At 43.9% G+C, this 24,667-nt stretch overlaps 1 protein-coding gene across 2 annotated transcripts in view; it reads right to left on the bottom strand.

The window, feature by feature from the left end:
- The window catches only part of LOC129857463 (thrombospondin type-1 domain-containing protein 7A-like), a 104,227-nt gene that overhangs the window by 62,385 nt on the left and 17,175 nt on the right, over positions 1-24,667 (bottom strand). For both annotated transcript variants that reach the window (XM_055925727.1, XM_055925728.1), the window contains exon 2: positions 1,857-2,688. In XM_055925727.1, coding sequence (XP_055781702.1) covers positions 1,857-2,688 — 832 coding nt within the window. The remainder of the gene's footprint in view (positions 1-1,856; positions 2,689-24,667) is intronic.

The raw sequence follows: 24,667 nt of genomic DNA, 5'->3' as shown, positions 1-24,667 counted from the left end.
ACTAAAACAAAGTCTAATGAGTCAAGAGAAAGCTGTGGCCCAACGATGACAGATGTACATCAAACAAAATGGGAAATGAAGTCAGCAAGATGTTCGGAGGACGACTGCCTAGATTCATTGGATATCGCTTCAGAGAGAACCCAGCAAACCGGGAACATTCCCAGAACATTAGCTAAGATTCTCATTAAGTTCCAGTTGGGTTTTTATCTAACATTCGGATGATGACATCCCAAAAATATACGAAGAATGTTTTTGATTACAAAATGTTTATTTTATTCAGAAAACGTTTTAAAGGAAATATTCTTGGAATGTTTTCTTAAGATTCATGAAAATGTTGTGCACAACATCTGTAACAACCACCACAGAACATTCGCCCAAATGTTCTCATTAGGTTTCCAGGTAATGTAATAACACAATGTACCAGTAATGTTTTTAGAACATACTGCCACAACGTTCTGGGAATGTTCTTGCAACATCAGGCAAATGTTTTATACAAACATTGTATAATTATCATCGCAACTGGACAGTTTTTGTGTTATGAGAACATTGCCGCAACCAAACTAATGTTCTGGGAACTTTCACCGAAACATTTTTGGTTTGCTGGGAAGTTTGTTCCACTTTTCTGAAGTGGCAAAAACAACGATGAATATTTCAGAACCAGAAATAAACAAGTCAAAGATTAGTATTTACCTTCCTAAGGGCATAAGATTTGTTTTCACGGTTCTTTTGAAATATTTGATCCCAGCCAATGCTGAGAAGTTGGCACCAACAGCGCATTAATGAATAGATTTAGTACATAATTGATCACATCTGTGGCATGTAACACACACAATGTGGATATAAGGCTATGTAACGGAGACTGTAGCTCTCCTTGCTAGAGATGAAAGACCTCATGGATTTTAAGATGAGAGATACCGTGCTGACATTTGAAGTTATTGTCACTCAGCATAAAACAAAGACATCATTCAATGCAAAAGAAAGAGCTTCAAGGCAAGACAGGGTTAGGGACTCTCCTCAAGCCAAGACAGGGCCCAAGGAAATGTCAGTTTACTTGAAGGGTACGCATGCAGTCTTGTCTACTGTATATAAGATATAGTATGCGAAGAACCTGAATCATTGATAACCTGAACCATACTCCTAATGTGAAAGATTATCATAAAAACTATTTGGTCAACAGCATTTAAAAAATAAATGACTGTACTTTTTTTTAGTTGAACTGAAATTACTGTTAGTAAAAAATCTTTTTGATTTGATCTTTCCTCACCTGCACACGTAACAATACCAACACAATGATGTACATTGTGCAACTCATCCTGCTCTTTTACGGTCGAAGATCACAGAGGACTTTTCAAAGTGCTTTACAAAGTGCTGGCTAAGATTCAATCCCTGTCACGGAATGAGCACCAGTGAATATAGAGTTGTCATCTCCACCGTTGAAAGTAGACACCAGAAAGTGGGAGTGCTCCATTGCTTTGACAGCAAAGCAGAGACAAATAACCATTCCCCTACCTGTCATCCACTGTACATCAGTACAGTACATCACATCACAACATAATACTGTGCTTACAGTTCTGCAGAAGATAAAAACAACCCCTTGCAAAGGCTTGTTTAGACATGTGGCAGGTTTGTGCCTATTTTAAGATTGAGTGTTATTTAAGGACAAGCCAAGAGATAACTCACTATAATGAATTACAGTTCTGAAAGGACAAAAACACATGGTTTCCTATGACCAACCAAATATCATAGTTTGCCCATTTAGACTAAAAGTACAATTTTAAAGGAAAACCAGCACACAGACACAGACTAAGGCACTAGTATTACCCCAGACTCTGAAAAACTGACGCTGAGCCACTTACCTGAGTCCCACCGTGCTCCCGTTCCTGTGTGCACAGGACACCGTGCGACTCTGGTATCCCACCTGGATGTCCCAGAAGGGGCTCTCCTGCCTGTTGAGCCGGTTCCTGGTCCGTTTCTTCTGGATCAGCTCCCTAGTATCAGGGTCTTTGACCCCAGGCCTCTCCCTGGCCCCCCCTTTACCCTTCCTATGCTTGGCCTGCCGCACCGGCCGGGAAATGGGGAGAGAACAGGGCATCCAGGGCCCCACCCTGAGGCTGTACACCCCCTCAGGTCCCTTACAAGACCCTGGCTTACAGGTCTGGAATTCGGTTAGGTTTGGGCAGGCTGAACCCTCGAAGAGTGGAGGCACCATTACACTGCGCACCCGGTTCTTTAGGCCGGTTCCACAAGTTTTTGAGCAGGATGTCCAGGGGGTGAATTCAGACACTACACAATCCTGAGGGCAGGGGATGAGGCAGGCCTGCTCTAGTCGAGGCTTGGGCTCAAAGTACTCACAGATGGTGTCGTCTCCGAGAGATTCGTCTGACTTTAGTATGCAGCCCACCTCCCGGGTCTGAATGCCCTCCTCACCCCCATTGCATACGTATGGCCGCATGCCCCCAAAGGTTCTTGCTGACACGGACACACACTGGTTCCAGGCACCGAGTTTCCAGTCGTAAAGGTCCTTGTGCCAGTCGCACACACGGAAGCAGTTCTGCTGGTTGGAAGGCCGCTGGGACTGGTCACAGTTGGTGTGGAGGGTGGTCCAGCCGTCCACGTGGGCACACCACACAGCCCGACTCTGGCTGCCACCTGGGCCACAGTCACTGCCCATACATCTGCCCCATGGCCCTTGGGAACACAACACAGACAGCGTTAAAATAACTATGAAATAGGCAAGAATTTGGCTTTTTAATTTTTTACATCAAATGGTAAAGTGGATACAGTGTATGCTATACAGTATGTCAATTGATGGCAAATTGATTATTTTAGGGGCGGTAGTTAATTGGAAAAAGCAAACCATACAAATATCAACCAGGACGTAGAATTAACCCACATCAGCAGGCGCAGTGGACGGATCGATGGAGACCAATAATGTCATAGAGAACCCAGACCGCGCCTTCATACCCGGAGACATACAGCATATTTACAATTCATGCACTGAAAGATTAGTGCATCAGCTATTCTACTATAGCTCCTCTTTCAGATCCACGTTTTACTCTCCTTTGCAGCCGTAACACAAGAGCTTTCTCTGACTTTGATCCCCACACCAAACCTCATCACAGTAATAAAAATCTGCGGCTTAATAGCAGTGTTGTTCATTGAGTCATTCAGGTCAACCTAATCCGTGACCATGGTGTGCTCTGCCGCTGTTATCCACATGCTAGTGACAGCACAGGACAACCGAGAAAGAAGAGGAGACTAATGTACAGCTTCACCTCAGACCAACCCCTTCCATCTACAGCCAATTGATTGTGTTACATGATGGCCTCTGGCTGAGTGGTATCCGGGTGAGGGGGCCTTGTGCTTACCCATGTTGCACCCCTGAACCGATTGCCCCTCTGTGGAGGACGAAGAACCCTAGTCTGGCTGAAACAGGCTGAAATATTTCCTGCAATTATCAGACCCAAATGCCTCAGATGACAGCCTATTAGTGGGCTCATCTCCTCGCTCAGCTACTGATCTTGCCGGCAGGAACTGGCTTCAATCAGTGTGTCAGCATGTCGACAGAAGCCTCAAAGCACATCACACATGGCTGTTTTATTTCCCCCTATATCAACACAAGATCAATGCCCTGTTGTCAGACTATACATGCATCATATATACAGCGGCAAGAAAAAGTATGTGAACCCATTGGAATTACCTGGATTTCTGCATAAATTGGTCATCAAATTCGATCTGATCTTCATCTAAGTCACAACAATAGACGAAGATAGTGTGCTTAAACTAATAACACACAAATTATTGTATTTTTCTTGTCTATATTGAATAGATCATTTAAACATCCACAGTAGGTTGGAAAACGTGTGTGAACCCCTAGGCTAACGACTTCTCCAAAAGCTAATTGGAGTCAGGAGTCAGCTAACCTGGAGTCCAATCAATGAGACGAGATTGGAGATGTTGGTTAGAGCTGCCTTGCCCTATAAAAAACACTCACAACATTTTTGTTTGCTATTCACAAGAAGCATTGCCTGATGTGAACCATGCCTCGAACAAAAGAGAGCTCAGAAGACCGAGTTGCTAACTTGCATAAAGCTGGAAAGGGTTACAAAAGTATCTCTAAAATACTTTATGTTCATCAGTCCACGGTAAGACACATTTTGCAGGAGAATGTTAGGCTATCTGTCCACCAATTGAAGCTCAACAGAAGTTGAGTGTTGCAACAGGACAACGACCCAAAACACAGAAGTAAATCAACAACAAAATGGCTTCAACAGAAAAAAATACGCCTTCTGGAGTGGCACAGTCAGAGTCCTGACCTCAACCCAATTGAGATGATGTTGCATGACCTCAAGAGAGCAGTTCACACCAGATATCCCAAGAATATTGCTGTAATGAAAGAGTTTTTTGTAAAGAGGAATGGTCCAAAATCCCTCCTGACCATTGTGCAGGTCTGATCAGCAACTACAGAAAATGTTTGGTTGAGGTTATTGCTGTCAAAGGAGGGTCAACCAGTTATTAAATCCAAAGGTTCACATACTTTTCCCACCCTGCACTGTCAATGTTTACACGGTGTGTTCAACGGAGACATGAAAACCTATAATTGTTTGTGTGTTATTAGTTTAATAAAGCAGACTGTATTTGTCTTTTGTTGTGACCTAGATGAAGATCATATCAAAATGTATGACCAATTTATGCAGAAATCCAGGTATTTCCAAAGGGTTCACATACTTTTTCTTGCCACTGTAGTTGTGATTCAGGGGATGTCTGGGCATCCGTTAGCTACCGATCAGATTGGGGTTCATTTAATAGCCTTTTGAAATGGGGTGTCTGGGGTATTCGGCACAAAAGAGGCAGGGGGTAAACTATCTGAAGCATTCCCAAGGCTTATCCCTATATGCTGTTTGCCTGAGTAAATGAAACCCTAGCAAAATGATTTCACCAATAGCAAAAGGAGCTTACTTTGAAGTTTTGTTAGACACATGGTGTGAGTGGTGGGATCTTAGCAGTGATTAGGTTGTTGGCACTCCATGATGAAGACAGTATGGCATGAAACACATTAATTTTGGAGCTGTAGCTACATGCCATGGAAGCCAAACTGACATCCTCTCATTGAATGCTGTTAAAAATGTGAAACAGCTCTTTAATCCCCAATTATTGTACGATAAGATCATCCATGTTGGTCTGAGTCATGGTGTTGTGCTTGATGAAAGAATGAAATATAGAACTAACATTTAGTATATCAACAGTCTGAATAGTATACTATAAATTACAAACTGGGTGGTTCGAGCCCTGAATGCTGATTGGCTGAAAGCTGTGGTATATCAGACCATATACCCCGGGTATGACAAAACAATTATTTTTACTGCTCTAATTACGTTGGTAACCAGTTTATAATAGCAATTAGACACCTCAGGTTTGTGGTATATTGCCAATGTACCACGGCTAAGGGCTGTATCCATGCACTCCGTGTGGCGTTGTGCTTAAGAACAGCCCTTAGCCTTGGTACACTGGTCATATACAACACCCCCTCAGGCCTTAATGCTTGAATATATAACTCAGGGGGAGATTTTAACATTTTCACACAATGTCCAAGAGCCTTAACAGATCTCCCGTAGGCTCAAGTGCACATACTCCCTCTGTAAGCAGCAGATTAGGCTGGAGTAAGAAGTGTAATATTCCAACTGTTGGATAGTCAGTCGGATCTCTCTGTCCCAATGTGTTCATTAATGAACAGACATGTTTTGGCTCCCACAGGGTTATCCTCACTAAGGATGGTGTCACACAGAGCTGTTCACTTGGTTGTGTTTGCTTGTTATTGATCCATCTAAGACAGGAACTACTTACTGCCAAGGTCAGGGATCATTTTGAGCTGTCCTTGATGTCTGACAGATGCTAAAGTGGTGGTCCTATTGCCAAGAAATCCCTGTCTTTACTTCTGGTTCAGGTGTCTCAGAGCACTCAAAATGTCTGTCATTCTACAGACTGTCAGGACCAGGTTGGACAGGTGTTATTATGAGCAGATTATGTTTGCTTTATGAAAACCACTTAAAAGAAAGTGCAATCACATCTCAGATGGCCAAAGCTACAAAAAAGAACTGTAAAATGGAAGCGAGCCAAGGACCTTGTATCCCCTAACTACCATACCCAACTCCTAATAAAGTTCAGTTGCAGCACAGAGTGAAACGGAATACAAAAGGCCCTCTTAAATACAATTGCACATAACCCTCGGCAGAGATGAACGTCAACACATTGAACATGCCATGTCGAGTTCCTGTTAAACCCAGTAGAGCAATTAGTTAGCTAAAAGGCCAAAAAGCTTGCAAACAATGTGATGAGCATTACACAATTTCAAATTGTGTATCCCTTCAGAGAGACCACATAGTCCTAAGGGGTAGTACAGAAGTCTGCATTTGAAGAGAATGCATCATAAGTTCTTAAATGACTAAGTATGGTCAGACACTTCATTTCACCTCCAATTTTTTATTTTTTTTATTTTACTAGGCAAGTCAGTTAAGAACAAATTCTTATTTTCAATGACAGCCTAGGAACAGTGGGTTAACTGCCTTGTTCAGGGGCAGAGCGACATATTTTTACCTTGTCAGCTCAGGGATTCAATCTTACAACCTTACAGTTACAAGTCCAACACACTAACCACTAGGCTACCCGACGCCGCAAATTAATGAACAAATGAACATTGCCTTTTTTTTAATAAACAACACCAAATTGTAAATCATGGGTTATAATAAAAAAGAGAAAAATATGTCTGAGGAGAAGGAATAGACCAGAGGCTACCACTTAATGTCTGCTGAAAAACTTTGAGCTGCTTAACATTCATGGATAATTACCAACCCTATGTTCAGTGTGATCTGTGCCCTTGGCCATGTTTCGCTAAGCTACAATCCATTGACTAAAGCTCTTCCTCTCACAATTGACCTGAATGTCATTAGCTGAAATACCACAATGACACTTCCATCGTTTAAAGGGCTTTTTGATGATTCTGATTCATCAAGCACAACATACATCACTGCACATAACTCTAAGGCAGACTTTCGATTTATCCCATACAATGTGAAACAGTTTCTTCCATTTAATTATATTTTTCACAAATAGGAAACATTGTGCAGGCTCTGTGTCATTATTGATGCCACCTTTATGAACCAGTGTCATGGTTACCATCTGCTAGTCATCTCATTGGATTCAGCTAATTAAATCACTAACTTCAGTGATCAATAACAAATCGAAGGTGGAATACTGCACTACAGCTTATAGGAGACAGACTCCTTTGTCACTCCTGCAGTGACAAGATATTTTTGGGCATTCTGCACAAACCACCCATTCATGTGTGTGTGTGTGTGTGTGTGTGTGTGTGTGTGTGTGTGTGTGTGTGTGTCAAAATCCAACTGTCAACGCATTCAACAGCAGATACATTTCAAAAGGTCAAACGCAATGGTCCATGCACCACTTGGAAACCTGTCCAAGTGGTGCATTATGCCAGTAAGAACGCAATCAATAAAAGCTCATAATTTCCTTGACGCTCAAAATCCACCATCAATTCAGCAACCTGCCAGAGGCATAAAGGTTTCCCTATGCATGCTAACCAACGTCCTAGGATTTCACTAGCTGCCACTAAAGCACCAAACACCATAAAAACAACAGGTTTTACAGAAACACCTGATGCTCTACACTCTAACTAACACATGGATCTCTTATGTGTGTTGTGGGAGTTTATCTTGTTTCCCAAATGTTATTTTGCCCCAGTTTGAGGCAGGATGTTGTGGGAGGGGCAATCAGGGACCTTTAAATAATGGGATATGGATGGGAGTGTCCCTCCTGCTTTGCAGTGATATTCAACATGCCCATCATGCAGCTCTGACAGGCGTGCTTTATGAGAACACAGGAAAGGTAAACCAGATAGCCCACAGTAAATTCTACCACAATTAGTCACAATCCACTGAATCATATTTCAATGAAAGGGAGAGAGCTTTTTTCAGATAACACGCGTCTGTTATCTATTGTAATGTGGTCTGACACAGTAATCGGACCAAATCAACAATCTACCATTTGTAAAATTGATATGTTGACATTTGAAGCTCAGGGGTTGGACATTTTGATTGATTACTTCCACGAATTCTTACGGATTCTGTGTCTTCATCTGGGAGCAGACTGCAGTGTTTTTCTTAAACAATAATTATAGAACGGATAAGTGGCGGGAGGACATAATGAACACATTCACAGCAGAATAGACTTCCATTATGCCAAGTAATAGAATGGAATGGGTTTGGATTTGTATATTTTTGACTTTCATCAACACAAGCGCTTATTGAACTGGGATAAGAAATAATCACATATGCCGCAATGTAGCATATGTGCTGATCACTTTACGAGATTTAACAAGTTGTTAAAAAAAACAAAAAAAAAACGTGTACTAACGTCATCTTTATTTATACCGAGACACAAAATGTAAAGCACTAAAATATGAAATATAATCCAGGAAAGAATGAAATAGAGGGCATCGCCGCAGGTCTTAGTTAGATATCCTTTTCCATTTAAAACATTTGAAAGCCACTGCAATACAAAAACAAAGCCCCTGAAATTATGCCAGAAAAACTGCATTTCATGCAAAAAAGTCCACCATATTGAAAAAAGAGTAAGAATAAGACAAACCACAGAGAGAGAATGTGCCCCTTGGTGCTTGGCACTGCAGTTAAATATTAATATGATGCCAGTTCGGAGCACATTGTTGACTCCAATCTAAAGAGGCACTTCCATGGAAGACTTCCTTGGTGTGGTAGAGGATGAGTGGTGAGAGATGGGGGTTTCATTGCCTATAATCTGCCCTTTAAAAAATCCAGCCATTAGTCTGCGAGGAAGAGCTGCACTGGCTGGCTTTACATGAAGTGAGCTGGGTTGTGAAAACAGTTGCATGTGTTGCTAGGAAGCTTGCACGGATACCATGAAAAGGGGCATTGTTTGCATTTCTCCTTCAGTAGGGAAAACCATAGTGTCGCTGTTATTGCTATAAAACCTGGGGACATATACAGTCTATACAGGCATATACAGAATATCATATGTCATATGTTATGCTAATGCTTTATGTGACTAACTCTTTGCTACTGTGTCTGCTATTGTTGTCTTATCTAATTTGTATACATTTTGGGGTTAAAGGTTCTCTTGGGATAAATGTGTGTGCCAGTACATATTTGTTCATGTGAGTAAGTTTCTGTTGTACGTGTGCACGTGTGTGCATGTGTGCGGACGTGTGGGGGCATGCACAAGCGGGCGTGTTCCCATGTGATTGCCTGCACGTGTGTGTGACTGTTGCTCCAGGGCCAGAGATTTGATAATGTACCTGCCACTTTATTGAGATAAATGGTCCAATCACACGGTGAGATCTCCCACCCTCTGGAGCGTCTCTGCCAAAAATTAGATTACTGCTTCCTACGATGCATCATTCTCTACATCTCAATTCAATAGTAAAGTAACAGAACACTGGGAAACTTCATAGAATAAGGATTTGCAACTGGCACTGAGGAGGTGTCCGCCAAAACGAACACACATTTTCTAAAAGGCAGCCAAATGCAGCACAATTATGAGCAACATGAAGGTTTAACCTTTTAATTTTATAGCTGACAGTCCTCAGCAGGTCATGGAGGAAAGTAGAAATAGAAAGTGAAATGATAATTTTTGTTTTGTGGGCCCGGACTCTCAAATCAAATCAAATCAAATTGTGTTAGTCACGTGCGCCGAATACAACAGGTGTAGACCTTACAGTGAAATGTTTACTTAAGAGCCCCTAACCGACAGTGCAGTTAAAAAAAAATACGGATAGGAATACGAGATAAAAGTAAAAGTTTTTTTTCACCTATATCTAACCAGGTAGGCTAGTTGAGAACAAGTACTCATTTACAACTGCAACCTGGCCAAGATAAAGCAAAGCAGTGTGACACAAACAACAACACAGAGTTACACATTGAATAAACAATAAACAAGCCAATAACACAATAAACAAGTCAATGACACAGTAGAAAAAAATGAAAGCCTATATACAGTGTGTGCAAAAGGCATGAGGAAGTAGGCAATAAATAGGCCATAGGAGGGAATAATTACAATTTAGCAGATTAACACTGGAGTGATAAATGAACAGATGATGATGTGCAAGTAGAGATACTGGTGTGCAAAAGAGCAGAGAAGTAAATAAAAACAATATGGGGGATGAGGTAGGTAGATTGGGTGGGCTATTTACAGATGGACTATGTACAGCTGCAGCGATCGGTTAGCTGCTCAGATAGCTGATGTTTAAAGTTGGTGAGGGAAATAAAAGTCTCCAACGTCAGCGATTTTTGCAATTCGTTCCAGTCACTGGCAGCAGAGAACTGAAAGGAAAGGCGGCCAAATGAGGTGTTGGCTTTGGGGATGATCAGTGAGATATACCTGCTGGAACCTGTGCTACGGGTGGGTGTTGTTATCGTGACCAGTGAACTGAGATAAGGCGGAGCTTTACCTAGCATAGACTTATAGATGACCTGGAGCCAGTGGGTCTGGCGACGAATATGTAGCGAAGGCCAGCCAACTAGAGCATACAGGTCGCAGTGGTGGGGGGTATAAGGTGATTTGGTAACAAAACGGATGGCACTGTGATAGACTGCATCCAGTTTGCTGAGTAGAGTATTGGAAGCTATTTTGTAGATGGCATCGCCGAAGTCGAGGATCGGTAGGATAGTCAGTTTTACTAGGGTAAGTTTGGCGGCGTGAGTGAAGGAGGCTTTGTTGCGAAATAGAAAGCCGATTCTAGATTTGATTTTGGATAGGAGATGTTTAATATGAGTCTGGAAGGAGAGTTTACAGTCTAACCAGACACCTAGGTATTTATAGTATCCACATATTTTAGGTCGGAACCGTCCAGGGTGGTGATGCTAGTCGGGCGGGCGGGTGCAGGCAGCGAACGGTTGAAAAGCATGCATTTGGTTTTACTAGCGTTTAAAAGCAGTTGGAGGCCACGGAAGGAGTGTTGTATGGCATTGAAGCTCGTTTGGAGGTTAGTTAGCACATGTCCAAGGAAGGGCCAGAAGTATACAGAATGGTGTCGTCTGCGTAGAGGTGGATCAGGGAATCGCCCGCAGCAAGAGCGACATCATTGATATATACAGAGAAAAGAGTCGGCCCGAGAATTGAACCCTGTGGTACCCCCATAGAGACTGCCAGAGGTCCGGACAACATGCCCTCCGATTTGACACACTGAAGTCTGTCTGCAAAGTAGTTGGTGAACCAGGCGAGGCAGTCATTAGAAAAACCAAGGCTATCGAGTCTGCCGATAAGAATTCAGTGATTGACTAAGTCGAAAGCCTTGGCCAGGTCGATAAAGACGGCTGCACAGTACTGTCTTTTATCAATGGCGGTTAGGATATCGTTTAGTACCTTGAGCGTGGCTGAGGTGCACCCGGGACCGGCTCGGAAACCGGATTGCACAGCGGAGAAGTTACGGTGGGATGCGAAATGGTCAGTGATCTGTTTATTAACTTGGCTTTCGAAGACTTTAGATAGGCAGGGCAGGATGGATATAGGTCTGTAACAGTTTGGGTCTAGGGTGTCACCACCTTTGAAGAGGGGGATGACCGCGGCAGCTTTCCAATCTTTAGGGATCTCGGACGATATGAAAGAGAGGTTGAACAGGCGAGTAATAGGGGTTGCAACAATGGCGGCGGATAGTTTTAGAAAGAGAGGGTCCAGATTGTCTAGCCCAGCTGATTTGTACGGGTCCAGGTTTTGCAACTCTTTCAGAACATCTGTTATCTGGATTTGGGTGAAGGAGAAGCTGGGAGGCTTGGGCGAGTAGCTGCAGGGGGGGCGGAGCTGTTGGCCGGGGTTGGAGTAGCTAGGAAGAATTAAAGAATTAAAGTAAAGCAGTAAAAAATAACAATATATACAGGGGGGTGCCAGTACAGAGTCAATGTGTGGGGGCACCGGTTAGTTGATGTAGTATGTACATGTAGGTAGAGTTAATTAAAGTGACTATGCATAGATGACAACAGAGAGTGGTGGTGGTGTGGAGAGGGGAGGGGGGGGGGGGGGTGAATAGTCTGGGTAGCCATTTGACTAGATGTTCAGGAGTCTTATGGCTTGGGGGTAGAAGCTGTTTAGAAGCCTCTTGGCCCTAGACTTGGAGCTCCTGCACCGCTTGCCGTGTGGTAGCAGAGAGAACAGTCTATGACTAGGGTGGCTGGAGTCTTTGACAATTTTCAGGGCCTTCCTCTAACACCGCCTGGTATAGAAGTCCTGGATGGCAGGAAGCTTGGCCCCAGTGATGTACTGGGCCGTTCGCACTACCCTCTGTTGTGCCTTGCGGTTGGAGGCCGAGCAGTTGCCATTCCAGGCAGTGATGCAACCAGTCAGGATGCCCTCGATGGTGCAGCTGTAGAACCTTTTGAGGATCTGGGGACCCATGCCAAATCTTTTCAGTCTCCTGAGTGGGAATAGGCTTTGTCGTGCCCGCTTCACAACTGTCATGGTGTGCTTGGACCATGTTAGTTTGTTGGTGATGTGGACACCGAGGAACTTGAAGCTCTCAACCTGCTCCACTGCAGCCCCGTCGATGAGAATAGGGGGCGTTCTTGGTCCTCTTTTTCCAGTAGTCCACAATCATCTCCTTTGTCTTGATCACGTTGAGGGAGAAGTTGTTGTCCTGGCACCACACGGCCAGGTCTCTGACCTCCTCCCTATAGGCTGTCTCGTTGTTGTCGGTGATCATGCCTACCACTGTTGTGTCACCTGCAAATTTAATGATGGTGTTGGAGTCGTGCCTGGCCGTGCAGTCATGAGTGAACAGGGAGTACAGGAAGGGGCTGAGCACGCACCCCTGAGGGGCCCCTGTCTTGTGGATCTGCATGGCAGATGTGTTGTTACCTACCCTTACCACGACCCGTCAGGATGTCCAGGATCCAGTTGCAGAGGGAGGTGTTTAGTCCCAGGGTCCTTAGCTTATTGATGAGCTTTGAGGGCACTATGGTGTTGAACGCTGAGCTGTAGTCAATGAATAGCATTCTCACGTAGGTGTTCTTTCTGTCCAGGTGGGAAAGGGCAGTGTGGTGTACAATAGAGACTGCATCATCTGCGGATCGGTTGGGGCGGTATGCAAATCGGAGTGGGTCTAGGGTTTCTGGGATGACTAAACTATGACTAAGTGCATGCTTAGTCTGCTACAACAAAGCGTACGTTTAGAGAACAATACAACTAAATCACCGCTTAGAAATTACATTAATCCTATAATCTTATAACGCTCCCTTTACAGAGCTCCGAAGACAAAATACTAGTAATTCTCAATAACACGTAGAGGTTATTCTCTATGATCCCAGCAAAGGTTGATAGTTCATATCAACTAAGTTACATTTGCTGATCAAATGACAGGTAACTTCAAAGGGGACAAAACATCTGTAAAGGCGGTGGGAACGTCTACAGTACTATACTTCAGACTAAACACCGCTCTTCAAAGTCGTTTTGGCAGTCAAAGGCTAATCATAGATTAGACAAAGCTTAGAGTTGCTAACATCGATCCTGATCTGACAGAGACGTTGACATATTAGTGTAAACAAGATCTTTGTTTCGATCAGGACACGAGAAAAGACAAAGACAGGAATAGGCTAAGCGGTCCTCAATTCACGACAATGCCGTGTGGGTCCACAAAATCATCACGTGACCTGTTACGATTGAGAAGGATCTAAGATTGATGTTAGTAGATGGAACATGTTTCTTATCAATTACTGGCTATACAATACAACAGAAACGGTCAGAAATTGCTGTGTTGGGCTGATAATTAGAGCAACATGGGAAAATAACACTTCTAGGACACTAGTGGATAAACTTGGAACACAAGGTGTGGACTCTCCTTCCTGGGCCTATGGGTATCCCTCTTGGATTGTGATCCAGCAGCACTACTCTTTTGGACTGAGTAGGAGTGTGGGAGGTGTTGGTAGAGAGTGGATACCCCAGCCAAGCCTAGCACAGTACACACACACAGAAACATACACATACACATACACATACACACACACACACACACACACACACACACACACACACACACACACACACACACACACACACACACACACACACACACACACACACACACACACACACACACACACACACACACACACACACACACACACAGTGGGCCAAAACAGACAGACAGCCTTCTGTCAAATATTTCCATGTTTGCTTTCATTTCATATCAGTTGTGAGACGTACGATGTAAACAGCAATAAAAACACACCTTCGGGGTGAAAATTATTTCGTATCATGTCTCCTAATCAAAAATGAATGACTATTTATTGCAGGTACATACAATACTACTCTTAAAAGCCCTCAAACCATTAGAATGTGTTCGTGTGAATACCAAATCTGAATGTCAGATTATGTAGTACTGTACATGCTGTATTTACATGGCATGTATGCCCTGAGATCAAGAATAGAAACGTGGCACACTATAATTCACCATCATTCAATTGAACCATCTAAGGCTAGATGGCCTAGATCTTATCACTCACAATACAGAGACAACATGCTAGATGACCTAGATCTTATCACTCACAATTCAGAGACAACATGCTAGATGACCTAGATCTTATCACTCACAATACAGAGACAACATGCTAGATGACCTAGATCTTATCACTCACAATACAGAGACAACAGGTTAGATGACCTAGATCTTATCACTCACAATACAGAGACAACAGGCTAGATGACCTAGATCCTATCACTCACAATACAGAGACAACATGCTAGATGACCTAGATCTTATCACTCACAATACAGAGACAACATGCCAGATGACAGATGCAAAGGCCTATGAGTGCAGGAAGTGTGTGCCAAAGAGAGGGGTTGGGGGGACGGTTTCAGAGAGCATGACGGTGAGGTTGGGGGAATGGTTTGAGTGCATGACGGTGAGGTTAGGGGAACGGTTTCAGAGAGCATGACGGTGAGGTTGGGGGAATGGTTTCAGAGAGCATGACGGTGAGGTTGAAGGAACGGTTTCAAAGCGCATGACGGTGAGGTTGGGGGAATGGTTTCAGAGAGTATGACGGTGAGGTTGAAGGAACGGTTTGAAAGCGCATGACGGTGAGGTTGGGGGAACGGTTTCAGAGAGCATGACGGTGGGGTTGGGGGAACGGTTTCAGAGAGCATGGCGGTGGGGTTGGGGGAACGGTTTCAGAGAGCATGACAGTGGGGTTGGGGGAACGGTTTCAGAGAGCATGACGGTGAGGTTGGGGGAATGGTTTGAGTGCATGACGGTGAGGTTAGGGGAACGGTTTCAGAGAGCATGACGGTAAGGTTGGGGGAAGGGTTTCAGAGCGCATGACGGTGAGGTTGAAGGAACGGTTTCAAAGCGCATGACGGTGAGGTTGGTTGGATCAGTTTCAGAGAGCATGACGGTGAGGTTGAAGGAACGGTTTCAAAGCGCAGGACGGTGAGGTTGGGGGAACGGTTTCAAAGCGCAGGACGGTGAGGTTGGGGGAACGGTTTCAGAGCACATGACGGTGAGGTTAGGGGAACGGTTTCAGAGAGCATGACGGTGAGGTTAGGGAAACGGTTTCAGAGTGCATGAAGGTGAGGTTAGGGAAGCGGTTTCAGAGCGCATGACGGTGAGGTTGGGGGAACGGTTTCAGAGTGCATGATGGTGAGGTTCGGGGAACGGTTTCAGAGTGCATGATGGTGAGGTTTGGGGAACGGTTTCAGAGAGCATGACGGTGATGTTCAGGGAACGGTTTCAGAGTGCATGATGGTGAGGTTCAGGGAACGGTTTCAGAGCACATGACGGTGAGGTTAGGGGAACGGTTTCAGAGAGCATGACGGTGAGGTTAGGGAAACGGTTTCAGAGTGCATGAAGGTGAGGTTAGGGAAGCGGTTTCAGAGCGCATGACGGTGAGGTTGGGGGAACGGTTTCAGAGTGCATGATGGTGAGGTTCGGGGAACGGTTTCAGAGTGCATGATGGTGAGGTTTGGGGAACGGTTTCAGAGAGCATGACGGTGATGTTCAGGGAACGGTTTCAGAGTGCATGATGGTGAGGTTCAGGGAACGGTTTCAGAGAGCATGACGTTGAGGTTAGGGGAACGGTTTCAGAGTGCATGATGGTGAGGTTCGGGGAACGGTTTCAGAGAGCATGACGTTGAGGTTAGGGGAACGGTTTCAGAGTGCATGACGGTGGGGTTGGGGGAACGGTTTCAGAGCGCATGACGGTCGGGTTGGTGGAACGGTTTCAGAGTGCACGGTGGTGGGGTATGGGGGAACGCTTTCAGAGAGCATGACAATGGGGTTGGGGGAACGGTTTCAGAGAGCATGACGGTGGGGTTGGGGGAACGGTTTCAGAGTGCATGATGGTGAGGTTCGGGGAACGGTTTCAGAGTGCATGATGGTGAGGTTTGGGGAACGGTTTCAGAGAGCATGACGGTGATGTTAGGGAAACGGTTTCAGAGTGCATGGAGGTGAGGTTAGGGAACGGTTTCAGAGAGCATGACGTTGAGGTTAGGGGAACGGTTTCAGAGCGCATGACGGTGAGGTTCAGGGAACGGTTTCAGAGTGCATGATGGTGAGGTTCAGGGAACGGTTTCAGAGAGCATGACGTTGAGGTTAGGGGAACGGTTTCAGAGTGCATGATGGTGAGGTTCGGGGAACGGTTTCAGAGAGCATGACGTTGAGGTTAGGGAAACGGTTTCAGAGTGCATGATGGTGGGGTTGGGGGAACGGTTTCAGAGCGCATGACGGTCGGGTTGGTGGAACGGTTTCAGAGTGCACGGTGGTGGGGTATGGGGGAACGTTTTCAGAGAGCATGACAATGGGGTTGGGGTGACGGTTTCAGAGAGCATGACGGTGGGGTTGGGGGAACGGTTTCAGAGTGCATGATGGTGAGGTTCGGGGAACGGTTTCAGAGAGCATGACGTTGAGGTTAGGGGAACGGTTTCAGAGTGCATGACGGTGAGGTTCGGGAACGGTTTCAGAGCGCATGACGGTGAGGTTGAGGGAACAGTTTCAGAGCGCAAGACGGTGGGGTTGGGGGAACGGTTTCAGAGAGCATGACGTTGAGGTGGAGGGAGGTTTTGCTGCAGTCTCTCAGCAAAGTGTTTACTGAGATCTCAGCTCTCAAATTGACAGCGACACTGACTGCAAGTCCACTGTGAGGTCTTGTTGGGATGTTGCGAAATAATTGTGTATTATGTTTACAAGAGAAGCATATAGTGAAAGGGCAAAGCAGTGATGATAGGTTTATCGTCCTCTGACTCCTTTGTCAATAGCCTCAGATCCCGAAAACACCGTAATTAAAATGGTTAGTGAGCTTTCACTAAGCATCGGTACCACTGATTCATTACAGTAGATAGAGCTTGTTAGCCATTCTCACCCATCCAGACATTGCTCTGATGCTAAGAATAACATTAATGATTGACAGCTCCCGTTCCCAGGGGACCCGATGTTCTCTCTCCCTCTAATTTGAGCCGTTTCATTGACACGTAGAGAAAGAGAGCATATCAACATCAGAGAGGCTCAGAAATTCTCACAAGCATTCATCCAGCTTCAAATATCACACCCTGGATCACGAGAAAGAACTTGTGTGCTTGTGAAAGAGCTCAGCCACTTAAAAAGGCTTAAAACAAAGACTGAGAACTGTACAACAGTATTATATTTATTTAAAAACTGCATCATTTGATTTGAATGAATACTCCGAAAAGTTACGATAAAACCAGAATGTCTTCTTCGCATGTGTTGCATGAGCATACTGTGTGTGTGTACGTGTTGCTTGAGATAATATTTTTTGCATGAAGTGATATTTCCTGCATTAGTTGCGGAGGAAAGAACAAATACAGCAAGAGTAGGATGAGGTAATCATCTCAATGTCAACTCTGTAACTAAGAACAAATGCTTTGAATTATGAATCAGGGACTCTGCTGCAAGCTACGCCAGTGAACATGAATTCTGTTCAGGCTATGGCATCTTTGATGATAAAATAGAGAGAAAAGAAGTATCGGGTGTACTGCATTGACATTATAGCATACTCTCCAAAGAACTGCTGGAAAACTGTCAAATTGTTTAAAAGAGATAAAGGTATTTTTCAAGAGAGTGAACTTGATCCAGCAGCCTATTGCCTAATGATCCTGCCATGAGTAGAAGACAAAAGAGAACATCATTCTCTACAAGAAATATCAACTTCCTCAAAAAGAACTGTACTCTGTTCTCACGAAACCAATGTATTTACCACGTAAAGTTTCTGCTTCATCTCTTGGTTTAATTAGACACCGGAGGTAAGCTCACTAAATGCAATTTCGTAGCCTTTTCCATCCCCATGTCGCTATTACAGGAACACGAGCCCAGTTGGTATCCGCGCTACACCGGAGTGACGAGTGGCATTGCGCCTAATGAAATCATGAGGCAGGGAAAAAAGGGTTAACCTGGAGCCACAGAAATAGCCCCCGTGTCAAGTGGAGGGGAGAAAACTGTGATCCCAATCTCAAGAATTTCCATCCACAGTGCTAATGCTCCAATCCCCCTCATTTCTCCCCTCCATGTTCCCCTGACAGCTCCTCCCTCTGTTAATTGGCCAGATGGGGAGATGATGGTACCTCTGGGACACAGTTGCTAGGATATTAATGGTGGTCACGGAACAGACACGGATCTCGTCATTTCTCGCTTCTCTTTGGTGTAAAGGTCTCGAATTAGATGTTCTCGAAGGCGTTGGTTTTCAAACATTGCACACCAATTGCTGATTTTGTCCATATGGTTATTTACCAGCATAGCCGTACTGTATGTCCCATATCAAATCAAATCAAAATGTTATTGGTTGCGTACACATATTTTGCAGATGTTATCGCAGGTGCAGCGAAATGCCTATGTTCCTAGCTCCAACAGTGCAGTAATACCTAACAATGCAAAACAATACACGCTACTACAAAATATAAAAAGAGAGGAATTAAGAAATATAGAAATATTGCAACGAGCACTGTCAGAGTCCGGAATAGAAATATACATTGAGCTCCAAAAGTATTGGGACAGTGACAGTTTTTTGGTTGTTTTGGCTCTGTACTCCAGCACTTTGGATTTGAAATGATACAATAATTATGAGGTTAAAGTGCAGACTGTCAGCTTTAATCTGATGGTATTTTCATCCATATCGGTTGAACCATTTAGAAATTACAACACTTTTTGTAGATACTGTAGTCCCTTCATTTTAGGGGACCAAAAGTATTGGGACAAATTCACTTATACTGTATGTGTATTAAAGTAGTTCAAAAGTGAAGTATTTGGTCCCATATTCCTAGCACACAATGATTACATCAAGCTTGTGACTACACACTTATTGGATGCATTTGCTGTTTGTTTTGGTTGTGTTTCAGATTATTTATGCCCAATAGAAATGAATGGTCAATAATGTATTGTGTCATTTTGGAGTCACTTTTATTTGTTGCCAGCAGCATACCACCCTGCCTACCACTGCTGGCTTGCTTCCGAAGCTAAGCAGGGTTGGTCCTGGTCAGTCCCTGGATGGGAGACCAGATGCTGCTGGAAGTGGTGTTGGAGGGCCAGTAGGAGGCACTCTTTCCTCTGGTCTAAAAAATATCCCAATGCCCCAGGGCAGTGATTGGGGACACTGCCCTGTGTAGGGTGCCGTCTTTCGGATGGGACGTTAAACGGGTGTCCTGACTCTCTGAGGTCATTAAAGATCCCATGGCACTTATCGTAAGAGTAGGGGTGTTAACCCTGGTGTCCTGGCTAAATTCCCAATCTGACCCTCAAACCATCATGGTCACCTAATAATCCCCAGTTTACAATTGGCTCATTCATCCCCCTCCTCTCCCCTGTAACTATTCCCCAGGTCGTTGCTGCAAATGAGAACGTGTTCTCAGTCAACTTACCTGGTAAAATAACGGTAAAAAAAAAAAAATTGTAAATAAGAATAGAATGATACACTCTAAATACATTAATGTGGATGCTACCATGATTACAGACAGTCCTGAATGAATTGTGAATAATGATGAGTGAGACAGACGCTCAAATATCATATCCGCCAAGACATGGTAACCTCTCACCATTACAATAACAGGGAGGTAAGCATTTTTGGGGGGGAATGATATTTGTGCGTCTGTAACTTTCTCACTGATCGTTATTCACGATTAATTTAGCATTATCCGTAATCATGGTAGCATCTGCATTAATGTAGAAGTGTTTAGAAGCATATTACATTCTTATTTACAATAAAAGTGACTCCAAAATGACACAATTGTCACGCCCTGACCATAGTTTGCTTTGTATGTTTATATGTTTTGTTTGGTCAGGGTGTGATCTGAGTGGGCATTCTATGTTGTATGTCTAGTTTGTCTGTTCCTGTGTTTGGCCTGATATGGTTCTCAATCAGAGGCAGGTGTTAGTCGTTGTCTCTGATTGGGAACCATATTTAGGTAGCCTGTTTTGTCATTGTGGGTTGTGGGTGATTGTCTATGTTAGTTGCTTGTGTCTGCACTGTTATATATAGCGTCACGTTCGTTTTGTTGTTTTGTATTAGTTTGGTTAGTGTTTCTTCTTAAATAAATAGAAGAATGTATTCACTTCACGCTGCGCCTTGGTCGTCCTCTCTTCCACATTACGACGAACGTGACAACATTACATTATTTACCATTCATTTCTACTAGGCACAAAATAATCTGAACTCATGATCAATCCATGTCTGAATTTTCTCAAGGCTTAAACATCCTTCTTTAACCTGTCTCCTCCCCTTCATCTACACTGATTGAAGTGGATTTAACAAATTACATCATTAAGGGATCATAGCTTTCACCTGGATTCACCTGGTCAGTCCATGTCATGGAAAGAGCAGGTGTTCTTAGTGTACATAGTGTACATCTCAGTGTACATACAAAGTGTTTAAAACAGTATTTAAATATTATTAAAGTGACCAGTGTTCAATGACTATGTACATAAGGCAGCAGCCTCTAAGGCACAGGGTTGAGTATCGAGTGGTAGCTGGTTAGTAACGGTAACAAAAGTTCAGGGCAGGATACTGGTCAAAGGCCGGCTAATGGTGACTATTTAAAAGTCTGATGGCCCGGAGACAGAAGCTGTTTTTCAGTCTCTCGGGACCAGCTTAGATGCACCTTTACTTTCTTCGCTTTCTAGATGGCAGCAGTGTGAACAGACTGAATGATATTGATATCAATAGTATTCAATGTGTCAGTTTCGAAAGACACAAGCTTGACAAAAGCCACACATATTTTACCTACACTGCATTGGTGGATGTATGCAATACCATTTGGAGTTCATACACTCTGTTTGCCCCTGCCAGCTGTGCAGCTCTCGACCCTGTATTTTCAAAGAGCCAATGTAAGGAATCAATATCAATAATTGACGCTAAACTGTACAAATCAAGGGCCCTCTGAAAGATGACATCTTGCACAATCATATAGCTTGAGAGAGAAGGAGGTCCTAAAAGAGATCCCCAAAGAAGTCATTAGTCCCAGGAAAATGGGGGAGGTCAATAATTGAGAGGTCTGTTTGTACACCAGAACAGTAGCATAAATCAGCATACACCAACACATGAGCCAATCTACTAGAAGGATGTTTAGTGAACCATAGGAATGATGAAACTGTATGAGGGCTGTGCCTGCTTGCCAGTAAATCCACATGGCTAAACCTCTAGTGTCCAGCACCTGGACCACAAACGTACAAAATGAGAAATACATCTGAATTCATGTTGCTTTGAAAATGATTTGAGAACGTCTTCACAACGAATCGTTTGCTGTTGATTGAGATCCAGACTAGATCTCAAAGAAACATATGTTGGGTTGTATTTATAGACCGTGATCATCTTCCATATTCCATGCGTTCCTGATATTTATCCGAGCACTGAATCCTCTATGAAGCAACGGAAAGCTACACGAGAGAGAAACTCATTAGTCACAAATAAACCACCCACAGTTCCTCACATCTGTTCCAGCTTCACACGTTAGAACACACCACCTTCAATGAGTCACAGTAGAACAAGATGATCCATTCTCAGCTCTCTCTTTGGTGATGTCTTTGCAGGATTGCAGGTAGAGACTGCAGCTTTTGCTGGTGTTTCGTTGTGGATCGGGAGGCCTGAAGTGAGGCACACGCACACACCTCGCAGGTGGCACACACTCTTCACTGTGATCCCACCAGGGGTCGGGTGCAATAAAGGCTGCCACCCTCAATCTGCAGGCGATGAGATGAATGAGCAAACCTCTGTGTTTCTGCTCTTTGATTCCACCGCTGTGCTGAGCGAGGTAAACATGAGAGGAGAGGGGAGAGGGGGGGGGGGGGGGGGGGCTTCTGTCTTAGAACACACACACACACACACTCTGAACACACACACACATACCCACAACTTCCTTTCCCCTGACACACACACAGTCACACTCATTTACTGTAAACACACTAATCACTAATACCACAAAACATACTAACACTGTAGTACTCTCGTACACACGCATGCACACTCGCACGCACGCACGCACGCACGCACACACACACACACACACACACACACACACACACACACACACACACACACACACACACACACACACACACACACACACACACACACACACACACACACACACACACACACACACACACACACACACACACACACACACACACACACACACACACACTGAAACACACACACACACTGAAACACACACACGGAAACACACCCATTTAGACATGTGCCCAGATGATGGGTATATTCATGTGTGCCCTCCATAGTTGCTTCTTTTATTCATTGATTAACGGAGTCTGCTTTGCTTCTGCAGCTTGATACGCCATCATCATCATACTTACATACATATCTCTCTTCCTCCATCCGCTCACCGTATTTCTCAGCTCAGTGACAACCCACAAACTGCATATTTAGATTCCATACGAGTTAAGACAACACAATCATACTAAACACAGATCAACTAATAGCTTTCCTGTATCTGGGATAGAACACGAACTCCAAGGGCAATACAAACGCAGCCAGAGACGCCGGGACTCATCTCGTCAAACATAGGCACCTTTCCCTGTCACAACATCTGGAACTTTCCACAGTTGAAAGTTTAATCATGTTGCGGTGGCAGGGCATCAGGATGGGTGGAGAGAGAGTGGCAAATCCATTAAATATGGATTACAGCGGTAATCAACAGAGAATGGGACAGGAGGGCAGAGGGGGTGGAGAGCTGCCAGGTAGGCAGGCTGGTGGCACACACAGTGGGGAGCAGCAACAGCATGGGCATGGTGGCACTGTACCCAGACAGACTGACAGACATACAGACACAGATCCCCCTCTACATGCTGCCTCATGGTTCCATCTGTTAGTGTTAGGGGGCATGGGTGGAGAAGAGGGGGAGAGTAAATATGACGACGGAAGCATTTCTGTTTCCAGTAAGTGTGTGTGTGTTTGGGGGGATTGTGTGTGTGTTTGTGTGTGTGTTTCTGAGTGACACTGAAGACATTCAGTGTGACAACTGTGAGTGTGATTTGGGAATATTGTAGGGTAATGTTGTTGCAAGCCAGATGTTGAAGGCTACATGGGATTTATTTCCTCCCAAAACATGTCATATTATATTACGTTTTCTGAGCAAAAAAATAAAACAAAAGTTTCTTTTTTGGTTTTATTGTTGGACATAAAATACTGTAAAAACACCAGCAAAACAGCTTCAAGTGATTTACATTTTCTAAACCTGTTCCAAAATATTTCACGCATAATAATGAGATATATGTGATCGTATACAACTGCAAGCAAAGTTTGAAATTATTATGTTTTAGTCAAATATTATATCTGTCTGGGCTTGCAGTCTACAAATTATTTGTAATTATGTTCCGGACCCCTGACCATCCACTCAATATTTTTTATATCTACAGTATTAGATGATCCCTGCCCTACTTCGTGGTTTATTTATTTGGATGGTATTCCTGCATTTGACTTTATTACTACACAAGTATACGAATGAAGGATATAAGATCATTTTGGGGCTCAGAAATGTAACCACTACAAGACAATCCAATAGATCAGATTGAAATTTGAGCGACTGAGTGGATAAAATTAAAGTGAAGGCATTTTCTGATGGGCCGAAGTCGAGCTCTGTAAAAAAGGGTCTGAGGGAGACATCTGGTAAACACGGTCTCTTACTTTGTAGCTGTGATCCTTAGCTTCGCCTTTCCAGGGTCAGATGACTTTAATCCAAAGAGAAGTGTTCAAAGAGACCCCAGTAGGTGGACAGATCAAAGAATCGCAAAACCAGCCAAGGTCCGTGGTCTTTAATACTGCATTTCCTCTGAATCAAACACTACTCTGCCGTACCCCCCACGTCTCAAAGAGAGATGGGAGAAGTTTGGGGAAATGGAAGGATGAGAGAAGAATGATTCTCCCGTGGCAACCCTTTGATATAGGATTTGAGGAACATAAAATAATGCACTTTTCTAGAAACGACAAGAAAGATAGGGAGCTGGAAGTGTATTTTTGCTATAATGTGGGAAAGTAGTTTGAGTTTAGAGACTTGTTTTATATTCACTTTAAAATACAATCCTCTCTTAGGAAGTAGGAACATAAGATGGACTGGTAAAGTAAGTCACCTGGTTTTCACAACAAGGCCGAAACACATTGGGATATAGGCTACATTT

Source organism: Salvelinus fontinalis, chromosome 6 (genome assembly GCF_029448725.1).
Source record: "Salvelinus fontinalis isolate EN_2023a chromosome 6, ASM2944872v1, whole genome shotgun sequence".
Classification (NCBI taxonomy): domain Eukaryota; kingdom Metazoa; phylum Chordata; class Actinopteri; order Salmoniformes; family Salmonidae; genus Salvelinus; species Salvelinus fontinalis.
This window is presented reverse-complemented; position numbering and strand designations above follow the sequence as displayed.